Below are 27,227 nucleotides of genomic sequence, written 5' to 3'. Positions count from 1 at the left end.
TTGTATTGATTAAGCGGTTGCTAGAATAAATTTCAGAAACCTGCATATCACCATATAACCCTTTTCTGTCCTCTTCGTAAAACAGATGTGACCATCTGCAGCCCTCACCTGTAGCCACAGGGTTTCCTCCATGCACACTTTCTGTTTCTGCCGCTTCAGAGTTAGTTCTTGAGTATATTTGGGCTCAGAACCTTGGTTTCGAAACTGAACTCTTGAGGATAGCCCAGATTTTCTTCTTTCTTTTTCAGCTTCAAGTGTGCCCACAATTGCTAGATAAAATTAAAATCATATTAACGTAAATGCATTCATGCACAATCCAGCCACAAGCATGTTGAACTCCTTTTAAGATTTTAATTCCTTGTAGAAAACATTGCCATTGTTTCTCTTCATATTTCCTGGTAATATGCATTTGCATAATTGTGATGGTTCAAATCAAGCTGTCTTTTCCTTCCTTTTGCTGTTAACAATGTTTCAAAGTTAAATTTTCATTGTGCCACCTGGGGGAGCTCAAGAATAAGTTAAAACCTTTCAGCAGCAGCAGTTATTTAAGAATCAGTTTCTGGCTGAAGTTCATGAACCCACAGAATACTAACGATAAGCAGAGGAACCCAACATTCCCCGAGGACCTAAACTGATTTTCTCCCTTTAAACAGTCAATGCTTATTCAAGTGGCCTCGTGCCTTTGCTATCTGGGAAAGGTCTCTAGAATAGCAGCATCTTCTGAGGGCCTGTGAGGATGCAGAACCCCAGGCCCAGTCACACCTACAGAACCAGAATCTGTTTTTATTAATAACAGCATCACCAGATGATTCTTATAAATATTAATGTTTTAAGAAGCACTGATAAAGGATAATTGTCTAAACAGAGGAATAATATATTTTAGAGATGGAGAATCTTTCGACAGTAGGATGAGACCTTTACCTTAACAAATAAAAAAGAGGCCAGGCACAGTGAATTCTGCCTGTCATCCCAGCACTCTGGGAGGCCAAGGTGGGTGGATCACCCAAGATCAGGAGTTTGAGACCAGCCTGACCAACATGGTGAAATCCTGTCTCTACTAAAAATACAAAAATTAGCTGGGCATGGTGGCGCATGCCTGTAATCCCAGCTACTCGGGAGGCTGAGGCAGAAGAATCGCTTGAACCCAGGAGGCAGAGGTTGCAGTGAGCCAAATTCATGCCATTGCACTCTGGCCTGGGCAACAAGAGCAAAACTTTCTCAAAAAAAAAAATAATAATAATAATAAAGATAAAAAAGAATTAAAAGGTAAATTATATATTTTTGAGTGGATAGAGGGCCTGTCAGTCAGCATAATATAGCTCCCACAACCAAACTGTCTACCTTGCACTGGGCTAGAAGGCACAGCCTGTTCTTGATAACCTACACTAATGGAACCTGGAGGGAAGCTAGGATGTGGATGATCAGAATCTCATTTTTTGACTTCAGAACGCATTCTTTGTTGGTTCATTAGATGTGGCTGCTACCTTTGTTTTTCATGGGCCAATACTTAAATTACTTACATTCATTAAGCAGTCACTAACCATCAAAAGGGAAAGCAAACCAAAGTGTGCAGAGGGCTGGAGAAGTTAACCTCCAGGACAAAAATCTGCTACAGAAAACACAGAAAATGAATAACTCACATTCGAATATTCACTTTAGAGTTGGAAGAGACCTTTTCTGGGGGAGGCTTGGGGTCATACTGAGAGGGATAGAGGCAGCACCAGCTTCTAAGTCTCTATCACAAACACAAAAGGTGATTGCTTTCTACAGGGTCTTAGATGCCCAGGTCTCAGTTGCCTCCTAACCACCGCAGGAGTCACTCCTTCCCTCAGCAGGCTGTCTTTCCCTTCTTTTCCCTTCCACCTCCCAGCAGTGTTGGCCTGCTTGGCTAAGCCCTCCCTTCCCCTTCAGATTTCAGCGTGGACCTCACCTCCTCCAGGAAGCCTGTCCTGGCCTCTCCTCACTATCCTAGAGTATTCTATCTCTCCAGTCTCTACACTTAGGCCCACTACGCTGTGATTTCCTGATTGTCTCCCACAGTGGGGCAAAGCCAAGGACAAGGATCATCACATCAGTCTTATTCCCCACCACAGTCCCCAGCAACTAGCACAACACCTGATAGACATATGATTTATAGAACAGATGAACGGAAGTGGGAGTAACTGGTTCCGCACCTGCACACACACACGCACACACACACGATGTGACATTCTTATGCTGAATGTGAGCTATTCAGACCAAAATTTAGAAACACTGACAGTTTCAATAGTAATTTTTGTGTCCATCTGGAGAATTCTTAAATGTCACAGCTGCCAAATGGAATGCTCCCCCATTTTAGGCCCTCTGCAGCCTTGACATCATCCATTTATAAGTGACCTGCTAGCTTCACAATGAACCAGATAAAGGCTCACACGCTGAGTGCCCCTCGCAGCAAAAGTATGGGAGGTGTGGGTGCAGGAAAACCGTTTATCTGCCAAATTCACTCTAACCTTCCCTAACCCTCCAGACAGTCCACATCATCTTAAAATCTTTGCAGGCCACCTTTGCTAACTGCTTGAGGGGCAAGCCAAGTAGAACACTCATTACGGCTCAATTATAGATATCTATATGTATGGAACACCACATCTGAGGACTGCTGAGCTAAAATAGCCCGGTCAAACAATAAGCTCACATTCTTGGATACTGGGAGAAGATTTTAGATGTATTAACTTATGTAGCTTTGTAGAAGTTCTGTCTTAGTTCATTTAGAATTTACTGTGGAAGTAAAAGCAATGAAAGCAAATGTTCTTTGAATGTCTTCAAAGGAAAGTTCCACCCATAATAGGCCATCCATAAACACTTGGTTAATGGAGTAGCTACATAACATAAAAGTAATACACATGGCATCAAATGCCGTGCTACAGCTAGGAGAAAGTCTGTATTTTATATAGGTGATTAATTTGGGGGAAGTCAAGGAGTGCTCTGATGATATTTCACATCTACAGTCAAACTGAGAGTGGTTTGAAAAAATGGCCATCAGAATAGAATAAAAATGTTTCCCCTTTTTCTCTGGCTGCTTAGTCAAAGAATCACTGTTTTCTCCTTGTCTCTCTAATTCATTCCAAACACTGGCAAAGGTCCCATTATCCAAGTGGGCTAGTGTAAGGTATGGCATTTGGGTAAAAATAACACAAATGATACTGAAAGGATGATAGATCCTGAAGAGTCACAGTATACATTTTTTTGTCATTAAAAGCCACACAAAGAATTGCTTTCTACACTCGACAAAATGCCAGCTGCATCAAAAAGCAAAGCGAAAGGCCACAGCTCCACCTGTGCACAAAGTCATAATCCATCCACTCTAAGAATGCTTCATGCAAAGTCTGCAGGTCCCATGGAGAGACCACACAGCAGGAGACGACCCCACAGAAGGGGAGACGGAGAAACCACCTGCAGACAGCTGGAAATCTGGAAAGATGAAGGCTAACTGAGCTTATGACAGTGAGAATCAGGTGAAGGGGGACTTAAAAAAAATTAAAGATAGTACATTTATTTAAACTGTCCCTTTCCATAATTCATTGAACTTTATCACAGGTCAGTATCTTCATTCTGTTGTCTTAGTGGATACATTCATTAGTGTTACATAAAACTTCATATAAAGTTAAAGAAGAATTAGAGTACAGCTAAGAACAGAGCCATGACGTGTGAGAGGATTCACCATTGCAAACCCTAGTCCTTATGTGGCTATTTTTTCCTGTTTCGAGCAACAACTTTAGGTTATTTGAATTAGGTTACATTCTGGAATATTATAAGGGACACCTTTTTAAATAAAGAAAACAGTACTACTTTAGATAACAGGGAGAACACTTCAGAGGACTCATTACCTCATAGTCTCGTAAAGGCTGACAACCATATGAAAGGACAGAATGACCTTGTTCTTCACAAAGTGTCCCTTGGTGGCAGATACAGTACACTAGAATCCCACACTGCCAGGACCATGGCCGGACCCGGGATGAGAATTTCCTCATTCTTTTCACTTCCTCTTTGCAGAAAAGATTTTCTTGGAATTCCTATGCCCCTGGCCTTGACTCTGGAGCCAGGGGTCAGATGACTCACAGCTGAAGCAGTATGGCTGCTATTAAAACATGCCAGAGGAGAGCTTACTACGGCCACTATTATTAAGAGTATCATTAACGGTGTCAAAATTCTTGTCAAAAATCCTGTGTTGCCCCATAAATATATACACCTACTATGTATCCACAAAAATTGATTTTAAAAAATCTTATTTTGAATTACAAAAAAAGGAAGCAGAACAGTATCTAATAAATGACAAACTGCTTTTCATGTCTTCTCAGTTGATCTCCAGCACAACTGTATGCACTAATGACTACTAGGCATTGTTCTGAACGGATAGGAAAACAAACTCAAAGTTAAGGGACTTGCCCTGTGGGTCAGTCAGTATCAAAGCTGAAACCAGGAGCAGAGACCAGGTCTCTGACCTCTCAGGGCCAGCCTGCAAATTCCCTAGGGGCCTGCTCTTGTGAACACAGGGCGGGTGTTCTGGGAGGGAGGGGGTGTGGGGAAGAGAAGGCAGCCTGGCAGCGACTCTGTGCTGTGCTCTGGCACCTGCCGTTGCCCTTTCACAACTGCCAGCCACCACCTACCACCTCACAACCACAAAATCAATTTTCCACACTGCTTTTCAAAGACAGAAACGGAGGAAACGGTTGTGGTAGCAAATAAGTACTTTTCCAAGCCATTCTGTCCTAAACCATCTGCTCTGGAAAACTCAAATGGCGACCAAGTGGAGTTTTTTTCCTCCCTCACTGTGCTGTGCCCTCCTGATTAAAAGGGAGACAAAACATACACTTAATTCTTTACACCAGAATTGACAGACCCATGTTGGCCACTGCAGTTTTATTTTTCTGTGATTTATGCAGAACTTTCAACCTGGCAGACAGAAAATAGACATATTTTAAAGGTACTAGGTACTTACATATTGAAGGATTATAACCAGCGGGGTTAGCAGTATATTCGAAACAGGATTTAACCTGGAGGCTGAATAAAATCAAACACATATTTCTTAAAAGACCCATTATTGCAGTGGAAAAAACCCACATGTTCCCTAGCTCTCCAATCCCCCCACTGCCCATTGATGATCAACATGTTATAAAAACACTTGACAGACCCTCTTCCCTTTGCCCAGCACTCCCGTCATCTTCCCTGTGACTCCTCAGGACAACAGAGTCATCATAAGTGGAGGTGGGAAACTGAGGGGGATCCCACCAAGACAAGAGGGACGCTCACCATATCCCGCTAGGCGCCCCACACGCTGTTTTCTGGCGGAGGTCAATTCTGTTAGGAGTTACTGTGATGGTTTTCTGAACATTAATCACAGGCCGGGATCTGAAGACAAAAGGAGTGAAAAACAAGCTCAGCCTCTTGTTACCTTGAATGTGAGACCAATTCACATACTAGATAGCATCCTTAGCTGCCCAGCACAGCTTAAAAACACAGGAAAAAAAATACACGTGACGTTTTCCCCCATTGCTGAAGAAAATAACTGTTAATAGATATAAATGTATACAATGCAGAGCCTCATTATACAATATTTGTTTAAAAACGTACACACTTACATGTGCAACATGTAGGGGTTTCAGAGTTTTAAAGTAAATATTTTGTCTCCATTCCCACCCGAACACCCAAGTAGCCTTGTATGTTCTTCCAGACACGTCACTCTGTTAAAATTATCTAAAATTAAATATTAAAATATATGTATAATTTCAACTAAATGGGAACTTAATTGCCATTTTTCTGTATGTGGCTTTTTCTCATTCATTTCAGAGGTCTTGTCCTGTATATACACATAGATCTAGTTCACTGTTTGTCACACCTGATGGCATTACACCGTATCAATGTAACATCCTTTATTTAACCAGTACCTAATCGGTAGACATTCACGTTGTTGAGCTTTCTGCTTTCACAAACATCATCTATGCACACACTTGAGTTTATCTGTGGGATAAATTCCCAGCAGCAGAATTTTGGAGTCAAAGAATATGTGCATTTTTAATTACGATTAGTCTTGCCAACATACCCTCTGGAAGAATTACACCAACAAACACCTAATACCTGAGATACTCATGATCAGCGTGTCTACAGTATGTGAATTAATACAGGCAATCCTGAACTTGGGAGTCTCCATTGTACAAACACTTGCCCTTCTCTTCAGCCTCCCTCGGAGTCTCCCACCCACAACCTTCAGTCTTTGCCTTCCCATTGCCAGGATTGACAACTTTTCTACCCCCACAATATCTCTGCAAGCAAAAACTTGAACTTTTAAACCTCTTCCCACCTCTGCGCTGCCTACTGCAACCCCGCAAACACTTGAGAAGCTGGAATCCAATTCCACACCCTACTCTGGTTCACCATCTGAAAACATCTTTTCGTATGTTTTGGCTGCCCTGCTCCCAGCAGCCACAGGGGTCTCCACGGGTCTGTGGCCCGACTGCTGCCACAGGCACAAGAAATGCAGGTATGCGGTGGGTTGAGGGGGTATGAGTAGGTGAGGAGGCCCACCTCCATCGCTCCCCACCAGAACTCAGAATGGGGCCTGGGGTTTCATTACCACGTGGATTCAGTTAGGCTGACTCTGATGGGCTTGTGGTAAACCCAGCCATTCTGGAGAACAGTGTTTCTATAAGAAAATGCATTCCAAATCCCAAACAGCTAGCTCAAACTTCTGGAATCAATCTGTTGGTAGGCTAGACAGCACAAGTCCATTCATGGTGAAGGTGGGGGACAATAAAGGGTCAAATACTGCCCACATTCCCTGTTTTTCTATTTTCCTTTATTGTTTACCATTCTATTTTTATTTTACATTTAGACAGCTGCTAGGTTCTAAGATACTAACTAGATACATTCTTAAGTTTTGAGAGTATATTTAAAAGGCAAAAATTCACACGTATTTTAAAATCAGTTGCCACAGATACAGTATTTTACATATCGTAGTATTTTCACAGACATTTCTGCCTAGAACATATTTTAATTGTCTTTTAAACATACAACACACAATTTTGAGGGCAAAGTATACATGAATTATGAAAACTATGTCTTTTAACATAAAAAAGTCTTATTAGTTTGGCTGCCTCATGTTTAAAATTGGTGTTTATTTACTAACTACCCTGAAGTGCTAGTATGATTTAGTAGAAAAAATGCACAGGATTCAAGTCGGGAAGATTTAGGTGCTACATTCTGTCTCTCAGGCTCCAGCCTGAAAAGCTCAAGCCAAGTCCTGGGCCTCAGTTTCCTCATTTGTAAAATAAGGGGAGGTTAGTCCTCTTCTTATCAAAGGGTTGTTGAATTTTACTTTCATACTATCTGCAAGTAAAGAGGGAACAAGTGTACAGGGTTGACAGTCAACCTACTTATGAGAACAGGAAAGTAAGGATATTAAAATATCAATCACACTAGACAGAGGCAAACATTTAACTGACTAAAGTTAGGTCATCTATTGTATTGACAAGGAGAGATAGCCCAAGATTAAATAAAAACCAGATTACACAGAAGTTACAGTGTAGCCTTTTGATGATACCCTAAAAAGTAGAGAAATGTTCAGAAGTTTTGTGGAAGATGGGAATAATGTACTGGATTTTCTATAATTCTATATTATTAACTTTTAAAAAAATAAATCTGCTACTTTTTAAAAATTAAAAAACAAACAAAAAAAACCCTCCAATTTTTAATGGTGACTTCCAGCAGTGATGAAAGCGCTGGTTAAAGGGAGACTCAAACACCACGGATGGGAAATGTTGCACCATTTCGGGAGGTCATCTTGGTGAAACCGAATCAAAAGTCTTGAAGCACATATATCAATTTCACATCCAGGAATTTATAATAAGGAAACAAGGATATAAACAAAAGTAAGAATGTTTTCCACAGCTTTTTATATCATGGGGGCAAAAAAAAATTGTGAAGCAACGTAACCATCCAGTGAGAGCCCGGCAGTTGGTTAAATAAGCTCTGAACCTGTCAGAAGATGCCTCACAGACAGTTGTTAACTTCATTTTGGAAAAGTACTCAGTGACATAGGAAAAGTCCACTATGTATCCTAAAGAGACAAAAGCAGGTTACAAAATTGTGCACAATTATGGTCTTAATTTTGTTAAATATACATGGTCCAATCACAGAAAATAAAAGAATAGAAATCAAGATCTTGGAGTTTAATAATTCATGGTGAATTATAGGGGGTTTCCTTCTGTATGTTCTTTGTACTGTTACATTTTGTATGTGTTTTGTTTTTTCATCATCAAAATTAAGGTTTTAAAAATAAATGAAGTAAAAATTCTAACTTGGATCTATGTTTTCTTCAAATACTTTAAAAGATTTTAGAAAATAGGTTTTTATTACATTGTTTACTACCTTCAAAAGAAAAAGAAATAGCTTCACAATTCATAAAACTTTGAAGTATAGGTATGACAGATTTCAATCCGAAAGGTCAACATTTTAGTATAACCTGATTATAGAACGTGCTTAACACTAAAATCATAGACAACAGACCTGAAAATAGTTACTGAATCTGAGAGGGAACCAACAGCAACATCAGGGTAGGAATTTCGATCAAGGTCCATGTTTCCAGCAATTGAATATCCAAAATAAGGTGATATACCCTTGAGAACCTGAAATACACAGGGCATCCGAATGGACATTAGGCTATCAACATGAGCTTCTTAACAATGCTTTGAAAAAGACACACAAGTTTCTTTTGAACTGAAATTTGAGAGTTCACTTATAAGTAAATTATATTATATACAAGTCATAAATTTCTATATGATCTAACACTTCATACATTTCATTTCATAAAAGTCATCCAATTTACATAGTATCTCAAAGCAGAAAAGAGCCCATTTCTGATGAGCTTGTTTATTGTATTAAGTCAATCAGGCCATTTCAAACCAACAAACCAAATCCCCCTACCTTCCCTACAAGTCTTATTTTTCTCAAAAGAAATTTTTAATTTTTGGTGTCTACATTCTCCATGTAGTTACAGTCATCTATTTTGTTTGCCCAATTTCATCTCTATTTAGTATGCTACTAAAGAGAATATATCGTATTTCCTCTCTTCATGCCATCAGGGTAGAATAACATTCTTTTGCTTTGGATTACTTTGATTCCTAACTTATCTAAGAAATTTTACAATTAAGAACAAGCAAGTCATTGCATTTATATATTTATTTTGAAGGTATCTTCTAGTAATATATTTTTTTTAAATCTATACTATTGTGGACTTGTAAATAAAATAAGATTTGTGTAAAAAGTCACTTAAACCTAAATATTTTATTATAGGGCAAAAAGTTGAGACTCTAGCTGTAGAAATCCCAGTTATTTGGTTACCTGTGTTGGTTTGGTATTTATTCCATTTGCAGATCCATGATAGATAAAAACCTTTCCCAAGTCATCATATGGAGCTCCAACTGCAATATCTGTTGACAACATCACATTTTAACATTTTGACAAACGCTTTAGAAACACTCCAGTAAAATGTTTTAAAGTAAGATGACATAAGCACTATTATTTATTTGTTTGGCTTTTTTTTTTTTTTTTTTTGAGATAAGAGTTTCGCTCCCGTTGCCCAGGCTGGAGTGCAATGGCGCAATCTCGGCTCACCGCAACCACTTTCTCCTGGGTTCAAGCAATTCTCCTGCCTCAGCTTCCCAAAGCTGGGAGTAGCTGGTATTACAGGCATGTGCCACCACACCCAGCTAATTTGTATTTTTAGTTTCTCCATGTTGGTCAGGCTGGTCTCGAACTCCCAACCTCAGGAGATCCGCCCACGTCAGCCTCCCAAAGTGCCGGGATTACAGGCGTGAGCCACTGTGCCCAGCAGCGCTATTATTTAAACAATCAAATAATCTATAAATCATAGCCATTTCATAATCTATTATCTACCTGGGTAGCCATCTTGATTAATATCTCCAATATTTTTTACTGCAATGCCAAACATAGAATCTTTGGTTCCATTAAGACGAATTGGCTTTACATTATTCCATCTGCCTTGCTGGTTCATGTAGACATACACTGCACCTCCAACTTCTCCATCTCTATCAAAATACTGTGGGGCTCCAATAACTATATCTTGCCACCTAAAAACATAATGAGGGGAAAGAGCCATGAACCAACAGCTAACATACCAGCAACACCAGTCTAGGTACTAAGGATACAAAGACATATAATAGAAAGGCCCTCAACTCCAGAATTTATAACATTTTTTAAAAACCAAGGTAGCCTATAATAAATGCCCCAAGAATACTAAGGGTAAGAACTCAAAGCCAGTTCCTCGAGTTAGAACCATAGTGCAGCAGGACTCCCATTAAGACCTCACTGTTCTACCCCACCCCAACTGGCACCAACAGCCACATGTCTGTTTTTTACTTTATCACCAATCCCTATTTTCAACAGGAGCTGATGCTCCGTCAGCCCCATATGAAACCGCAGAACAGAATCATGCAAGTGTTTTCTGAGTTAATTTTTTTCAAATTTTAATTCTCATAGACTTATGATCCCAACATGTAAGTAGAAACTGAAAATCAAAAATATAATCCTACACCCTGGGGAGGGATATGAATGTCTGTCTGCTGCCGTCACAGAAATGTTAAAGATAGGTTGGTAAAAATGTGGCAATAAAAATATTCTTTACATCAATGAACCTGAAAGGACGGCTCTTCTCAAGTCGTATAGAAGCTGTAAGCAGCAATGATTTGCAGCATAATATAACCTGAGGCTTTCTCACCCATCCTTGTTGAGGTCCACCACCGCCACATCATAGCCAAATGAAGAGGCCAGACCTTCTCCATCGAATACGTGCTCAGGGAGGAGATGTGCAGACTTCATGTCTCTCTTTAGCAAAACCACGGCTCCACTGTGATTGGCTCTGGGAGCACCAGATACAAAAGTGATCTCATCTTTAGAAACAATACCTTTCCCTGAGTCCAGAGAAAAACCTAGAAAAACAAAATATATAGAGCCCCTCACATCAATCCATATATTTTAGGCCTATGACATTGGTAACTCCATCATTACCTCTTCCTCTGGCTTCCCACCCCTTTCTCCTCCTGACCTTCCCACCAGCTATCACATTCGTAATATGAGTGACGGAGTTCAGATTTGACACAAGGACAAAGTCCTGGGGCTAGCTAATTTACTGCTTTCTACGGGTATTAAGACTTTTAACGAAAAGCACCTATGTATAACTTGAATTTTGAAGTATTCATACATCTTAAGAATCAATTTCCATCCTATTTTAATATTGGAACTATGGTAAAAGGAGATCAAGCTAGATACTGAATTGTCCAGGAATAATTTGGTTATGTTACATCATATACACAGAGAATATAACCTGACTGGAAGCATAATTGAGTGCATGTTACAGGGTTCTGCTATAATTTAATGACCAGTATTTTTACAGGAATAAAATAAAATTGAAGAAAAAGTAATTAAGCTTGGTAAGAGGCATCAACTCTTTGGTAATCAGACAAAAACAAATGCTAACATCATTAATACACCATAGATAGCATTTCATTGTTTTGGACCAACTTAGTTCTCAGACACAAACATGCAGACAAAACAATGACTGATGGTACATGGTATTTGAGAACCTAGTATAAACAACAGAGGTGAGGAAGTTGTCATTGGTATCAGTTATATACTTGTTCAGAGGGCAGAAAACATTAGGACACCCCCATTATAAAGCATCAGGTAGGATGTCAGATTACAAATAACAGATCTGGTGAAAAGCAAATAGAAGTGCCCATATCAAAACCATTCAAATTAAGTAAATGTTTCTATAGAAAGGTGAGGCAGATGCAGAATAATATAAGCTCACCCCCTTTATTGGGTTTTACTTATGAAAAGCTTCACCACTACCGTTGCAGTTCTCAAATTGTGAAGTGAATTGAAAAACATGAGCCACCAGATTAGAGGGCAATATGGAAGCCAGCTCTTACAACCATCTGGCCACAGAGCCCCAACCATGGCATGCTTTTTGTGTGTGCTTCAATGGAAACAAAATAGGGCATAAAAAGATGTATGCTCTGTATGGATCAAAAAAAAAATTTTAATGACCACAACCAAGACAATTTATTTGTCGTTACAGAGGTCACAAACCTAGGTAGCTATTCATCATCACATCAGGGAATGTGTCAGGCTGCTCCCGGGGAGGCCGTGTTTTATAAACAAACTGATCAGGATCTGTATAGGAAACGCTGGTCAAAAACAGCAGGCCTGTACGCATGCACGGGACGGAAGAAATTGAAGAAAAAGTAATTATGCTTGGTAAGAGGCAGGACAGCCACTGCTGTTCTCGCTGGATGAGGAGGCCACCACTGCATCCGGCAAGCTGCTCTCATTGCCAGCTGCCAAAACCTCAAGCAGATCGTTTTGTTCCCCCAAACCCTCTGATCTTTTGAAGTGACAGATTCACACACAGCACGGACAAACCGAATGTAACAATATGAATTTGATTTCTTTCTCAGGCATTCACTTTTGAGGAAATCCATTCTAAAAGTGGCAAATGTGTTTGAGAAAAAATGCTTCATATTTTCAAATGTTCTGACAGCAAGTAAATTTATAAAATCCACAGCCATCCATCTTAAAGACCAAAGTATTGGTTTCCTGGCCAGTGCAATTACAATCAAGTATTTTAATAAGTAATCCCTAAATAAAACATTCTGAGGTAGAGTCCTGCTCTGTTGCCCAGACTGGAGGGCAGTGGTGCAATCACAGCTTACTGCAACCTCAACCTCCCAGGCTCCTACCTCAGCCTTCTGAGGTGATTCTCCTACCTCAGCCTCCTGAGTAGCTGGGACTACAGATGTGTACCACCATGCCTGGCTAATATTTTTGTATTTTTAGTAGAGAAGGGGTTTTGCTGCATTGGCCAGGCTGGTCTTGAACTCCTGGCCTCAAGTAATCTGCCTGCCTCAGCCTCCCAAAGTGTTGGGATTACAGGCGTGAGCCACCAGGCCCGGCCTGAACAACTTCTTAGTGCGTGTTTACTAGCACATTGCTTGAAATTATTCATGTATCTATACCTGTTTTTTCGTTTTTTACCTTCCATTCTTCCAGTAATATCCTAACATCTGGGTACTTTTCTCCACTTTTTTTTTTTTTTTTAAAACAGGTTACTATTTGGGTTTAGAAGTTTTTTACATTTTTTCCAAGAAATGCACAGTAATTATTCTTTATGTCAACTCATACCAAGAATTAAAGCTTTTAAAAGCCTTTGTGTAATTACCATAATGCACATGAATAACTTAGGACACCCATTAGTCATGCAAACAAGCCTTAGGAGTTAAGAATTGGCCCTTAGACACAGTCTGGGTATCCTGAAAGCCGCTTTAGCAGTCCTGCTCAACCTCCGCTGGGAAGCTTTTATCCATCTGCGGGGCCCTGTGACATGGGGTCCCAATCCAGAAGCAGGGCCAATCCTCGGAGAACCACAATCACAGAGGGAGGACCTGGAGGTCTTGACTTGCCACTTAAGAGTAACTTTATTAAATGCAGTTCTTAAGAGTATCTCTGGAAAGAGGCACTGAACAAAGATCTCAGCTTACTGTGAACACCCATGCACGTTTTCATGGCTGCATGAGCGGCCTGTTTCAGGTTACGGAGGCCGCCATTAGCTCAAGAGACAGACTTCTGAGCAGGAGGGAGGACAGACAATTTTAGGTGATAATAGGTTTCCTTCCCCCTTTGAGGGAGCCCCAGTCAGAAGAAAAGAATCCAAGGCATCAGTCGGGTTAACGCCTCTAGATCACCAAGCTTATCAAATTCCAGCAAAAGTAGCCACAGGTCCCGGCCCCACCTGGCCTCTTCTCAGCCTAGAAGTCCAGGGGCCATAGGCCCTGCAAGGGAGTTTCACACAAGGTATCTGAGAAGGTGGGCAAAGGCAGCCATCTCTGCCTGCTCCTACCTAAGTAACTGTTAGCGGGAACAGGAACGAGACTTTCATCGTGCTCAGTCTCTCCACCAACTTCATAAGGCCCATCTTCAAAGATGTTCATGTCAAAAAAAGTGTTATTCTTTTGCTCTACACGAACAATCCCTAAAGGAATGAAATGGTAAAAACAACAAAAAAATGAAGATAAAACAAAAGAAAATAAATGGTTCCTAATAAACATCCCCCATGCTACCACTAGTTACAGGAAAAAAAAATTGGAGGAAAAAAAGGAAGGAGAGATGACTTTTATGGTTGTTAAATATGTTTGTGTAAATTTTTATAGGAAAGAAATTTGTTTGAGTCATTAAAAAATGTCCCATGCATTTTCATGAACTATCTTTATAATGCCATGAAACTAGATGAAAAATGGAAGGTTTGCTTAGTTAACAAAATCTACAGAGAACCAATTTTTAAATGACATGAACTTGATATATATAATTTTACATTCTCTGTAATCCCGCCTCAATTTGTCTTTTTTCTGCAGTGTAAAAGTGAGACACATTGATCTTTTCTTTAGATCACTTTAACCAAGATTTCATCTTTTAAAAATTCTTACAATTAGTAATGTAAAACATAAGATTTCATATAGTAAGCCCAATCACTATATGGCTTTAAATGGCAACATTTTAGGTCAGGGTTTATAAAGCAGGTAAACCATATTTTCCATGAATTAAAATATACATAATTGGTGGATATTTTTGTTTTGTTTTACTATATATGGCATTTATTCATGCTAAAATAAAACTAAATTCAACATGTTATTTCAGTTAGGTCAAAATAACCTAGGAAATACTGTACATGAAGATTCTGTTGGGGTGGAGGTGGGGGCAAAGGGAAATTACCCTTGAAGACTGCACACAGAGAAAGGTGTTCAAGAGTCATTTAGAACCAGAATTAAAACAAATTGTTGAATAGAAAAGGGACCATTTTCCTAAGTTTTCCCTGATGAGTGAGGTGTTATGTGACTTATATTAATAAATTTCTCAAAAATGACTTATTTCCAAATCAGATGCAGTTCTCTTCATCATGGATGAGAGTTAGGTTGTCTTTTATGATAGAGCATTTTCTATACATACACAGTCAAAAAATATGGGCCATTTTCCTCTTTACCTCTCCACATCTCCATTTACTCACATCACAATAATCAAACAACTTTTCCTCACATATCTGAAATTATACCTAAAAATTCCCCAATTTGTCTGTAATCTGCCCTTCTAATTTTACTGAATTATTAGCAAAGCATGGCCTTTGAAAATAACATATACAGAGAGAAATGTCCATATTAATACTCTGTTATTAATGTCCATGTTAATACACTGTTATTTGTATATACCATTATTTAATCCTCCTAAGTTTTCAGATCACTAACTTAAAATTAACACTTCTAGCTTCGTGAGCCACACAAATATAAAACAGCAAAAAATACTAATGTTAATTATTATATTCCTACTAAAAAAAAGTTAACTACCTGAATTAAAGTAAAGTACTGGTAGAGGGGAAAAGAATGTCAACATTAAAACATACATTCCACTATTATTAGCTTTTAAAAATCGTATCATTTAGAGATTTTTAATATCCTACCCAACTTTTATAATATACAAATGTCTTCTAACACATTTTAGCTCAAAATGTACTAAATCATGGTACTAAATCATATTACAGAAATTAGGGAGACATTCTAATCTCAATTTCTATAAATAACAAAGGTCATACCTTTCCAGTTATAAGTACCCGGGGCTCCAAATACAATGTAATGAAAGTCTTTAGTAAAAGTAGCTGCTACACCTTGCTGGCAAGAGCCAAATTTCTCATGGCCTCTCAATCGCCCATCACAAAAGCTCCAATCTCCCCCATCCATATCGTCTTCAATCCTGAGATTCTGGCTCAGGACATAACACCGCCCAAAGATGTCTCGGGATTCCTGCTTCGTATTAACATGCTGCCTTTTTTCATATCGGTGAGCACATGTCTGCAAGCAGATGGAAGAAAGTAGCCCATTCTTGTCTATAAACCTTGTTTTTAAAAAATTACATACGAATAAAATGGTCAGTACAGAGGTTAATTCTAAAGAGGATGATTAAGCACGTCCTCATCTTGGGACTGGATCCCAGACCAGCAAATATTCCCCAAAGTGGCACTAAGGAGACCATTATCAAGGCATATAGAAACTAGAATGTGCCTTATTCTCACTCAGAATAATCCTCCACTCCAAATATTGAATGACAATCTGTATCCATAGGCAATTTATTTGTAAATTTACCTGTCACATAAACAAAGAGAAACACCTTATTTCATTTTCTTAATTCAAACTGGCTTTTTGTGGCTGTATAAACCTTCAGAACATCAGTGTGAAAGTGGGTAATAATGTTCTAGAGAAATCATGGACCTGTTTTCGTAGGGATCAAACAAACACAGCTAAAACAAAGACATTTCCTTTTCCCCACACTATTTCCTTGTAATCAGTCCTAACTTACACCCTGAGCTCTGAGATTATTTCCCAAAATATGCGTACTTTTAAGAGGCAGAATTACAAGGCCAGAAGAGACAGAAATAATCTCTATAATTTCTACAGGGTATGAATGGCTACCCTCCATGTAAACACAGCCTAAAAATCTAGTATCAAATCAATTTTCCATAAGTGTCATTCCTTAAATATCAAAACTCAATGTTCACTACATTTTTTTTCTCAAAATTCTGTATAAATTTCGTCACAGCAACCAGATTTTGAGAAGACAAAAAGATCATATTCCAACCAGGAAGGCCTTGCCATGACCATCTAGCCCAATCTACCTAACAAACCCTCTTTTCTTTGCTATCCCTTCTATTTGAAAAGACTCAGAATAAATAACAAGAGGTTAAAACTACCTGGTTATTACTTTCCAAGACCATGCCCATATTTTTACTAACTTATCTATAAAGCTATAAAATTCCAAGGACAGAAATGATGTCTAGTTTTGTTTTGTTTATAATACCATCTAGAGTTTTAGGAATATTTAGTAAAGGTTCTTTAATAAGTTATTTAAATCTGAAAGTTCTAAAGAAAAGTAGGTTGTGTGATTGCTTCAAAGTATATCAGGAATCACAGGAAAAATAAGGCTTTGATTACTTGATTACTTCTTCTTTTTTTTTTTTTTGAGATGGAGTTTTGCTCTTACAACTTCCGCCTCCCAGGTTCAAGCGATACTCCTGTCTCAGTCTCCCAAGTAGCTGGGATTACAGGCGCATGCCACTATGCCCAGTTAATTTTTGTATTTTTATTAGAGATGGGGTTTCATCATATTGGTCAGGCTGGTCTCAAACCCCTGACCTCAGGTGATCCGCCCGCCTCGGCCTCACAAAGTGCTGGGATTACAGGCATGAGCCACCACGCCCAGTCTGATTTCTTTTTGACATCCATTCCTGCTTTAAAGCAGTAAGTTCGCTAGAATGTATGCTCCCTGCTTTGTCCCCTGCTGTAAGCCTGGTGCTGGCACGTAACCAGCAGTCCAACAGTATAGGATGAACATGTGTCTCTACACTTACCACGACCTTGCCCCCTGGACCTTGGCTCTGGACGGTGACCCCCATCCACTGATCTTCCTTGCTTTCTGACGTGGGGTCAGCTGTAGAAAGGAGCAGAGTTAGCCTTCCAAGTGACTGCACATGCTAGAAACCATCACTGAACAAAAATACAAGCAACTGTTTCCAAATGGCCTTGACTCTTGAGTCTAGCTACTCAATAAATTCAGTTACTCAATCCAGAAAAATTACTTGTCATCTCAAGGAAACAGAGAAGTGGTTTTTGGAATCTTTCAAAAATTGGAAACATAAAATACTTAGCTCTATATAGTCGCCTGTTTTGTCCAACAATACCCTTTGCCCTCTCTTGATACCCAGGGTCCTGAATGCAGAAGGTAAGTGAAACTGTAAGACTAAGGGAGCCCTCCAAAATACATCTCTTAAGGCAACAATGTAAAATCTAGTATTCAAAACTGCAGCTACCATCCAAACTAACAAAAAAAATGAGTACTTCTCTATATACTCCCCAATTTTTTATGTAACAGCATTAAATGTTCTTTTCTTTACTGGAGATGGGAGAAAAAGACTCAGATTTACTTTAGGATCTTGTAGCTGGCAATGTATCAATGCCAAACAGGAGAGTTACTGTTAGTCAGAGAGACGGGGACCACAAACACCACCAGGTGCTCATTTCAGTATCAATTTAAACCCACTGTGTGACCTATATCCAAATTTTGCACTCCTCCATGAGTAGCAATACAGACACAAGTTTTAATCTTGAATCATTACAAAAATATGAAACTAAACAACTTTAGAAGGAAAAATGCCAAAATGTTAAAAAAAAAAAAAACCTCTAGATACTGAGATTACCAGTGGGTTTTTTAATTCTTCATAGGTCTGTGTATTTTACCAGTTTCTTAATATTAACACATATTATTTTCTAATAAAAGAACACATGTTATTTCTTTTCTTTTCTTGAGATGGCATCTTGCTCTGTCACCCAGGCTGGAGTGCAGTGGCACGATTTTGGCTCACTGCAGCCTCTGCCTCCCAGGTTCAAACAATTCTCATGCCTCAGCCTCCTAAGTAGCTAGGACTACAGGCGTGCACCACCACGCCCGGCTAATTTTTGTATTTTTAGTAGAGATGGGGTTTCACCATGTTGGCCAGGCTGGTCTTGAACTCCTGACCTCAAATGATCCACCCAACTCGGCCTCCCAAAATGCTAGGATTACAGGTGTGAGCCACTGCCACCTGGCCAACAAATGTTATTTCTAAAAGATGAAGAAGCAAGAGAAGAACATAAACACGAATCTGCAGATCTACTTAGACCGAACATATCAAATGAGGTTTGGCTAGAGCTTCTCAGTACACTAATTGCTCTGCTCAACCTACAAGAAGCCAGGTACACTGGATGTCAACATGCCTACCTCATGGTATCTTCTACCTATCCAGAGCCCTTAACAAAACAGGTCTCTTTCTGAGACAGTAGGGAAAACTATCTCTGTTAGCCAGCTCTCATTCCAAAGGGGTCTGATATTTAAAACTGTCTTTCTCCCAAATATTTTAACAGCATGTGAGAACTTTTGGCTGATGAATACAAGATAACGCTCATTCATTCTCTTCATTGCTATGAAATCAGTTTTTCCACAGCCTCCTGCAGAACCTCAACACATCACTAGGTGGCAACATCCCTACACCATATCGGTTTAGAAACCACGGTTAGGAGAAGCAGCAAAACACGCGGCATCCCAGTATGATTTAGAAAGTAAAGTAAATATTTTCAGGGCAAATAAAAAACAGTCAAGTCTGATGCAATTAAAAGAGGTCCTCTCTACAAGAATAAATGTCCCCACTCTCCTCCCTCATGGAAACAGTACAGGCAAGCTGCCGGAGTGAACGCTGAGTGAGGTAAAGGAACGCACCATCGTTATCAAATTCAATCCGCGTGCATGGCCCCCGGGCGGTGATGTCGCAGCTGTACAGCCCTCCCGTTCTGTTGGCTCTCTGCAGTGGAAGCGCTTCTGCCCGCGGGGCCCCCACGAGCAACCTGTTGATGAAACAGAGACAATTTAGAGATTTGAATTTAATATACATTTAACATTTAAATCAGTCAGAACTAGGAGATAGTGGGATTATTCTTTGTCTAGGAGTCCACTAATTCTTCAACAGCTTAGGCAGTGAGTGAGAACAAATGTAGAGTCCTATGGCTGGTTCATGCAAAACGCACAAACACAACTAAACAGGGGAAGCCAAAGAGGGGATACCGAAACGAGGAAAATAGGCCGGTCTCTCATAGTATCAGCATTTCTTGCTGGGTATGATCTGGTGTTTAAAAGACACCCTCTTCATAGAATACAACCTCTAAGCCCCTATGAAGCCAGGGATATCATATGAAACTCAAGAGAAGAAACCAAATACTTGTGACAATGGAAGGAAAAAATGGCCACACTAAATGTAATAAGCAATAATATGTCAGTTTCTAACACTGTGCCTTCCTGAGGTAGTTTTCAAGGGTAATTCTGACTATATCTTAGATTTTCAGTTTATATACTAATTGAGAGAACCTAACGGTAAGTAAGATACAACTCGACTGAATTATTCACTTGCAGCCTTGGCCTCTTTCCAATTCTTTTTTTTTCCCTCCAGTTTTATTAGGGTAGAATGGACAAATAAAAAGCAGATATATTTGAGGTGTACAAGTTGATGTCTGTTCTTCCAAGTCAGTTCTTACTTCTTTGCACTTTTGTCACATTACAAGAGTTCGTCCTCTCTCATCCTATCAGTCTCCCACAAAAGATTCAGGGACAACTGGTGTAGCTCCACTTATGTACTAGGCACTGTAATATTCCTTCTTCTCCCCAACCGACTGTTTTTATCTCCTATAAGGAGGCCCCCAATCCAAATCCACAGTCCTTAAAATGTCACCATCTCACAGCTGGGCAGGCTCTTTAGAGAGCCAACGACCTTGTTGCTAGGTCTCTTTTGCTAATACCTTTACTCACCATCAGGTTTACAATCTTTGAGGCCTGGCTGACTCATGGAACAACTAGGACAAGAAACAAAGACAAAGAACACACACCTGACTGGACAGAGATAAACCAAGAGCTGAGAGTTTTGGAAACAAGGCTGGAGCTGAGGAAAAGGACTGGGAACACAAACCTGTAACAAACAACAAACTCTTACAACAGAAAACAAGCCACTCCTGGCCATCAAGAAACCCACAAATCTCAGAAGCAAAAGCAAAACAAATGAAAATACAAACCAAATAGTCTCTATTACCTTCATGCCTGTTGGGTCCCAATAAAGGAATCATTCCAATAAAGGATTCAACATATTTTTTTTAAACCAATATCATGCAGCAGGTGCCACGGGAGGCAAGTGTACCTGGAAAGCAGGGAAGGGGGCCAGATGATGCCCAGAGAAGGAGGGGTGGCTCATGGAGAACACATAGCCCGAGCACTGTCCTTCCTCCCAGATCCCTGGACAGTCACAGTCAGTCTCCACACCTCCAAACCCACCCTACATTTGAAGGAACAAAACAGCACACACCAAGGTACAGAACTGACACACAGACTTAAATTAGGAACTGGAGCAGTGTCCTTGGTGCCTGAACCTTCTTGACAGAGGACAGAGGCAAGGCCGGGGCCACAGGGGTCCCCACAGGTCTGCTCCACACCTATTCCAGTGATGTCCCTGATCCCAGGAACGCCAACAAACAAGTACCTGGGAGGTGAACTGGCCTAGACTGTAAGGTGAATGTGTTCAATTACTGTACTTGGCAGATGTCAGAGGTGGAGTCACGTGGTGGGTGCTGGAAGGGATAAGTGGAGTGCCAGGATCAGAGGCCCAGAACCCCAGGACTTTCACACTGGAAGCCCCTAAGAGAGACCAGTCCTCCAATTTTACAGATAAAGAAACAGAGGCCTTGAGGAGCTTAATTACTCATCCCCTAAGATCTCACAGCTAGTGGGTGGCCATGACAAAAATTATCTTGGTGCAATGTTGTCTCCATTTCTTTACAAAGCTGCTCAGGAAGTAAAACCCAGGATTTCAAGTTTACAACCTAGTTGAAAGGGCAAAACTTACACAAATAAAACATCACAAGCAGAACTGTTCTGTATGCTAATAAAGTTCAGAAAATAGAGCCAAGCAGAGGGAAGGAAGAAAAGCATTATTGCAGTTGGGTGGAGTGAAGGCTGGGTAAGAGATTTCCTGTAAAGGTAACCACCAGCAAAGAGAAGCCTAGAAAAAGCAGCACAGGAGTCCCAGTGTCTTAACTGTGTGTCTTCCTAACCACTTCCTCTTCTCACCCACACCCAAGGTGGCTACTAAGTTACCTAAGGCAGGCACAGGGCTTATGTCCTGTTTATCCCATTCCCACATTCGTTCACCTATTCACTCAACAAACGCTGATTAAGAGCCTCCTAGGATGAATAAGGAATTGCCCCCACTCCTCAATCTCTGGCCTGGGGAAGCCTGATCCATGAACAGGTCATGAGGTCATGAAACCACAGGGAGCTAGAGGTAATGAGAGGATGGAACAGAGTGCTGTGGACACCAGCACCTGCTGGAGAGGAAGGGAGGATGTCACTAAGAGATGACAGCAGGGCTGGAGGTGGCCAGGTAAGGAACACAGCATATGCAAAGGCTGCAAGGGAAGGAGACAGAAAAAAGGGAGAAGAGGGACACAATGGGGTGACAAGAAGGGGTCGAGGATCAGCAGCCTGGTCAGCAGCACTAAAGGACGAGGGGTCAGAGACCCTCTGAGCCCCAGGCTTCCGTAGCCTGCTGTGTCCTGCAGGGTACAGCTGCTTTTGGGTGTCCTGTGGTTTAATAAGCTGTGGAGGTTGTCCCATTTACATGCCCAGTCCCTCAGAGTGGGTTGGCTTCCCCCAGCCTCTATCTGCCACTTGTTCTCCACTCTCTGTAACTAATATGTGTGGGACAAAGAATAGGCATTTAACTCGAATTTGTTGGCTGGTTACAGGGGGTGTGGTGACAAAATTTCACAAATGCCCACACCAAACTCTTGCAGAAGAAGTCCTCGTGTCTTACATGCGGTGGCTACTGCAGATGACAGCAGACCACACGGCAGGATGGGGGCAGCAGGGTGGTTTGGGGAAAAAGGACAAGAGATTCGAGAAGAGACCTGCAAACGACAAGAGAAATGTACCCACAGAGAATAACGTTAGCTGTTGCACCGCCTCTGGATGGGCTCCGCCTGCACATGGTCCTGGCACTGTCCTTCCTCCACCTCGGGTGGTCCCGCAGGGGATGGAGGAAGCAGGGGTGTTCCACTGCCCCTTGCAAATCCCCTGGGTGGCCGCGGGAGGAAGAGCCAACACCCAGCAGCAGAGGGCGCCCCTGCTCCGGTTGCACCCGGTCTCCTGGGACCCACAGCGATAAGGTGGCAGAACCCATCATCAAAAGGTAAGGTAAAGCTACACCTTGATGAGAGAACACAGTAATCACAACCACATTCAGCAATTGGAGGTGCCTTCATCCTCAAGGTAAAGCTGCCCTCCCTGGTTTGGGAAACAAGCAAAGGCTCTTAATTCTGCCTGGAACCAGCCTTAAAGGCTGGAGATCACAGCCCATTAGCTGAGGCTATGCCTAGCGGGAACAATAAATAAGGTAGAGCTGTGTCCAGACAATGACAGCAGAGAACAACCTATCTACTTCCTAATCTAGGTCATTTAGGGTCTGGGTGCTGGTCTAAGCTGTTCAGGACATGGTTGGCTCCTGAGCTAGCAGAGTGGGTACAGGTCCAGGAGGGACAGTCTACACCTAGGAAGACCCTCAGCCCACACAAAATCCAATTTATGCTCAAATTCCAGCTTTCTTCCCTTTCCCTCCAAGGCCCTTAAACGCCAAAAACTGAGCCCAGGCCACCCAGATGGTTCAGTGTGAAAAGCAGGTACTCTCTGGGCACCACCAGGATGCTCACAGCAACTCCTAGGACCAGGGCAGCTGTAGCACTCATTACTGACCGTCCCAGTACGTATGAAGGAAGAAAGAGCTATGTGATGACTCGACCTTCAGAGCCACAGGCACCAAGGGATATGAGTTAGGGCCTTTGTAGGGGAAGTGATAGAAATTAACAGAGCAGAGCCTGAGAGGTCTATTCCCATATCCGGTCGAGGCAAGGAAAACTAAACAAAGGGCAAGAATCTGGGTGTGAACTAAGATCATTTCAAAACCAGCCAGTGGACAATGACCTCCACTGAATTTTAAAGCTGCACCGAAATAAAAACTGCCTTGGGATTTCAGCATATCAGAAACCCACACTTAAAAGGCAAAACTCAAAACCATAATATCATCTTTAATGATAAGAAATAAACACTGAGATACTAAAATGGAATGTAAAAATGTAACGATATAAGTATAACAGTAACTGGGAATATGATATAAATTCAGGTCTTTGGAGTCTAATCAGAGCTCTGGGCACAGAGACTCAGGACTCACTATCATGCTATGAACACAAGGTTATTTCAAAATTCTTCAAGTAAGCCACACCCGTTTCATATATTCAAGTTCTCCCCCAAAGACAGCTGGTATACTTTTGCATAAATACTTCAAATCAAAAGTTCTAAACACTGGGACACTTATAAAACTCCAAGGACAATGGCAGCTTTGCTTCACTGTCTTTGGCAATAATTCATTTCCTCAAGGATTAAAGATTCTGCCCCTAGCTATGCAAGCTGGTCAGAGGAAACATGAAATATTGCACCATTAGAACAAGAACACTATTATTGCTTAATTTAAAACACAGCCTTCTTAGTTTGTCCAAATTAAGACCTAAAAAGTTAGAAAGTAGCATTACTGTGGCAATTGTGTCACCTCTACATTTAACCCATTTTCAAACTCAGGATTTAATTTTTGCTAAAGTAGTAAGTACAAATGATAGGAAATCAAAAATAAAGGACTTAACGGTAGAAAGCAACAGATTCCAAACTCATCCCAAGCCCCACACTCTGGACAAACCTCTTACTTTTCATTCTGGATTTACTTCTCCATAATTCTGGATTATTATATATGTATTGATTTATCAGCTTTAGGCAATAACTGTTGGCCCCATAATATGAAAAGGAAAGAACAAACTGCTTGCCACTTCCCATCCTATGTTTAATAACTAGATTTAGTTCCTCTATTTGCTACTCTGAGTTTTAAAGATTTAAACTCTATTTTCCCTTCAACTTTTGACAAAAATCTTGATTCCCTAGTTAGACAAAGCTATGAGCACTTGGATTCTTCCTTCCAAACTTTCCTCTTAGTTTCTCCATGTCTTGCTATCTACCAGCTACACCTTTACACTTACAGGACCTATTACCACTTACATTTTGCCTTTTAACCACAATTCAGTCATCTATTCTTTTACATAGCCAAATAAATATTATTCAGTGCTGAACCAAACTGTATTTTGATTTTCCTTTTTCTGTCTGGGAGCAGTATCAGAAGCCCTCGGCCTCAAAGGAAACTGTTCCTAGCATTAAGGTCAAACAGACTTGCTATTCTTACATTCTATCAATTGCTTTGTGTACTTCACATTTGGACCATGACTCTTGCTTTCCTTGGCTTTTCTCATTGCCTTTCTTTTTTCTTATATTGTTCACCTTTATCCAAGCCTCAATCTTCTCTAAGCTCCCAAGCCATACCCGTGTTAAATCAGGATCTCATCTTGGCTCACACTCCCTTCTCAGAGCCCCTGGACCTTTCTGCAGCAATGTAGACCTAATGCTCTGCTGGGCCTGCTACACAGGATCATGCTGGAACAGCCCTTCACGGCTATCCGGGGTAACTGGATTTGATCTGGGATCTGATGTTCCCCCTTGTTTGAATTACTTTCTTAAATACTGTCCTAATAGCATATGACAGGTAAACTGAGTGACTCTGCATATACAAAAATGTCTTTATGCTGCTCTCACTCTTGATGGTTTGGGTGTAGAAACTATCCAGGTTGAAAAACATTTTCTTCAGAACCTTGATGGCACTGCTGTAATTAATTCTAGTATCCAGTGTTGCCAGTGGAAATTTTGGTGTTAGTCTGATTCTCAAAAGGGTAACTTTTTTTTTTTGAGACAGAGTCTCCATCCGTTGCCCAGGCTGGAGTGCAGTGGCATGATCTCGGCCTACTGCAACCTCCGCCTCCCAGGTTCAAGTGCTTCTCATGCCTCAGCCACCCCACTAGCAGGGATTACAGGCATGCGCCATCACGCCTGGCTAATTTTTGTACTTTTATTAGAGATGGGGTTTTGCCATGTTGACCAGGCTGGTCTTGAACTCCTGGCCTCAAGGGATTCGCCTCCCTCGAGGCCCCGGCTACCTCAGTCTCCCAAAGTGCGTGAACCACCGTGCTCCACCGAGGGTGACTTTTACGTTCTCTACTTAACCCAAGGCATTCTGAACAGCATGATGGTAAGCCTATGTGTGACCTCTTTCACTCCGCAGACTTAGGACATGAATTTCCCGGAAACTCTTTTTATTGTGTGTGGATCATTTCATTTGTATGTTTTCTGTCCTCTTTCTGAAACCTCTGTTAACAAGTCAGGTGGTGAACCTCCTGGGTTAATCGACCCTTTCTCTCATTTTCCCTCCTCTGTGGTTCTGAGATTTTTCAACTATATTTTCTGGTATTTATACTGAAATTTTTAATTTCAGTAGTCACATTTGCAGTCTTCAAGAGCTCTTTGTTCTGACTGTGCCTTTTACATAACAGATCCTTATCTTATTCTGTGGGTTTAACATGTTCCCAAAATTCTAAGCATTTTGCCTAGAAGTTTTCCTACAGTTCTTTGTGTTCCTGGATTATCTGTTTCTTGTAGTTTTTCTGTTGGTTTACTTCGGCCATTGCCTTTTATGCTGCTAGCTCTCATCACATGCCTGATAATCCTTGTTCTCTTTTGTTCTGATGTTGTATAAAAAGGTCCATTTCTGGCTCGCTCTCACCCTGAGCAGGAATTCTGAAAGGGAGTCCTGGGTGGGGCTGCTGACTCCAGGGATTCGCTTTAGGCTGAGTGGGTAGCCAGCTAGTTATCAGACTGCAAACCACTCTTCAAATGCCAGAATGAGGACAGCTTAATTCTTGGGGTCCCAGCATTCACACGAGAAGCCCTAGTTTTAGGGATTCTTTTATTTTTAGTGTCATGACTTGGCCTAATCTACTTCTATAAAGAATTCCTTCTTGGCCGGGTGCGGTGGCTCACGCCTGTAATCCCAGCTATCCGGGAGGCTGAGACATAAGAATTGCTTGCACCCCGGAGATGGACATTTCAGGACCAAGATTGCACTACTGCACTCCAGCCTGAGTGACAGAGAAAGACTGTCTCAAAAAAAAAAAAAAAAAAGAATTCATTCTTTATTTTTGTGCATTGTAATCAATTTAAGCTTTGTAAAACATGTACATGTCAACATTCCCCTATCTCTCTGCCCCCAAAAAGTGCTATGGGTTTGGTATTTTCCCCTCAGCCAGGGTGTTAAGTGCCAGCAGCCCCTACTCCAGACAGAGGTAGGGAACGATGGAATCACCGGGTCTCCGTGGACCCCTGTGTGGTCCTTCACTTCCAGACCCACTCCTCTCTCCTAGTCCCTGCTTTACCTGATCACTCTTGGTTTCGGGGCGGGGGAGGAGAACATGATGAACTCTAGACTTGGCTCCTTCCCCTGCTAAGGTCATAAGCCCAGATCCCATCTGCTTTCCACTTCTTCATAATCTCTAAACTATTAGGGAGCCTTGAGGAGCCAGGAAGCAAAC

The 27,227-nt window shown here is 41.0% G+C and overlaps 1 protein-coding gene across 3 annotated transcripts in view; it reads right to left on the bottom strand.

Annotated features, from left to right (window-relative positions):
- Positions 1-27,227, bottom strand: part of ITGA6 (integrin subunit alpha 6) — a 79,638-nt gene that overhangs the window by 21,182 nt on the left and 31,229 nt on the right. For all 3 annotated transcript variants that reach the window (XM_054549497.2, XM_024243160.3, XM_063712619.1), the window contains exons 2-12: positions 19,399-19,523; positions 17,498-17,577; positions 15,689-15,944; positions 13,949-14,080; positions 10,769-10,979; positions 9,928-10,121; positions 9,373-9,461; positions 8,539-8,657; positions 5,287-5,385; positions 4,976-5,037; positions 109-269 (exon numbers count right to left, since the gene is read on the bottom strand). In XM_054549497.2, the coding sequence (XP_054405472.1) occupies positions 109-269; positions 4,976-5,037; positions 5,287-5,385; positions 8,539-8,657; positions 9,373-9,461; positions 9,928-10,121; positions 10,769-10,979; positions 13,949-14,080; positions 15,689-15,944; positions 17,498-17,542 (1,368 nt within the window). In that variant the 5' untranslated portion in view covers positions 17,543-17,577; positions 19,399-19,523. The remainder of the gene's footprint in view (positions 1-108; positions 270-4,975; positions 5,038-5,286; positions 5,386-8,538; positions 8,658-9,372; positions 9,462-9,927; positions 10,122-10,768; positions 10,980-13,948; positions 14,081-15,688; positions 15,945-17,497; positions 17,578-19,398; positions 19,524-27,227) is intronic.

Source organism: Pongo abelii, chromosome 11, assembly GCF_028885655.2.
Source record: "Pongo abelii isolate AG06213 chromosome 11, NHGRI_mPonAbe1-v2.0_pri, whole genome shotgun sequence".
NCBI classification, from domain to species: Eukaryota; Metazoa; Chordata; class Mammalia; order Primates; family Hominidae; genus Pongo; species Pongo abelii.
This window is presented reverse-complemented; position numbering and strand designations above follow the sequence as displayed.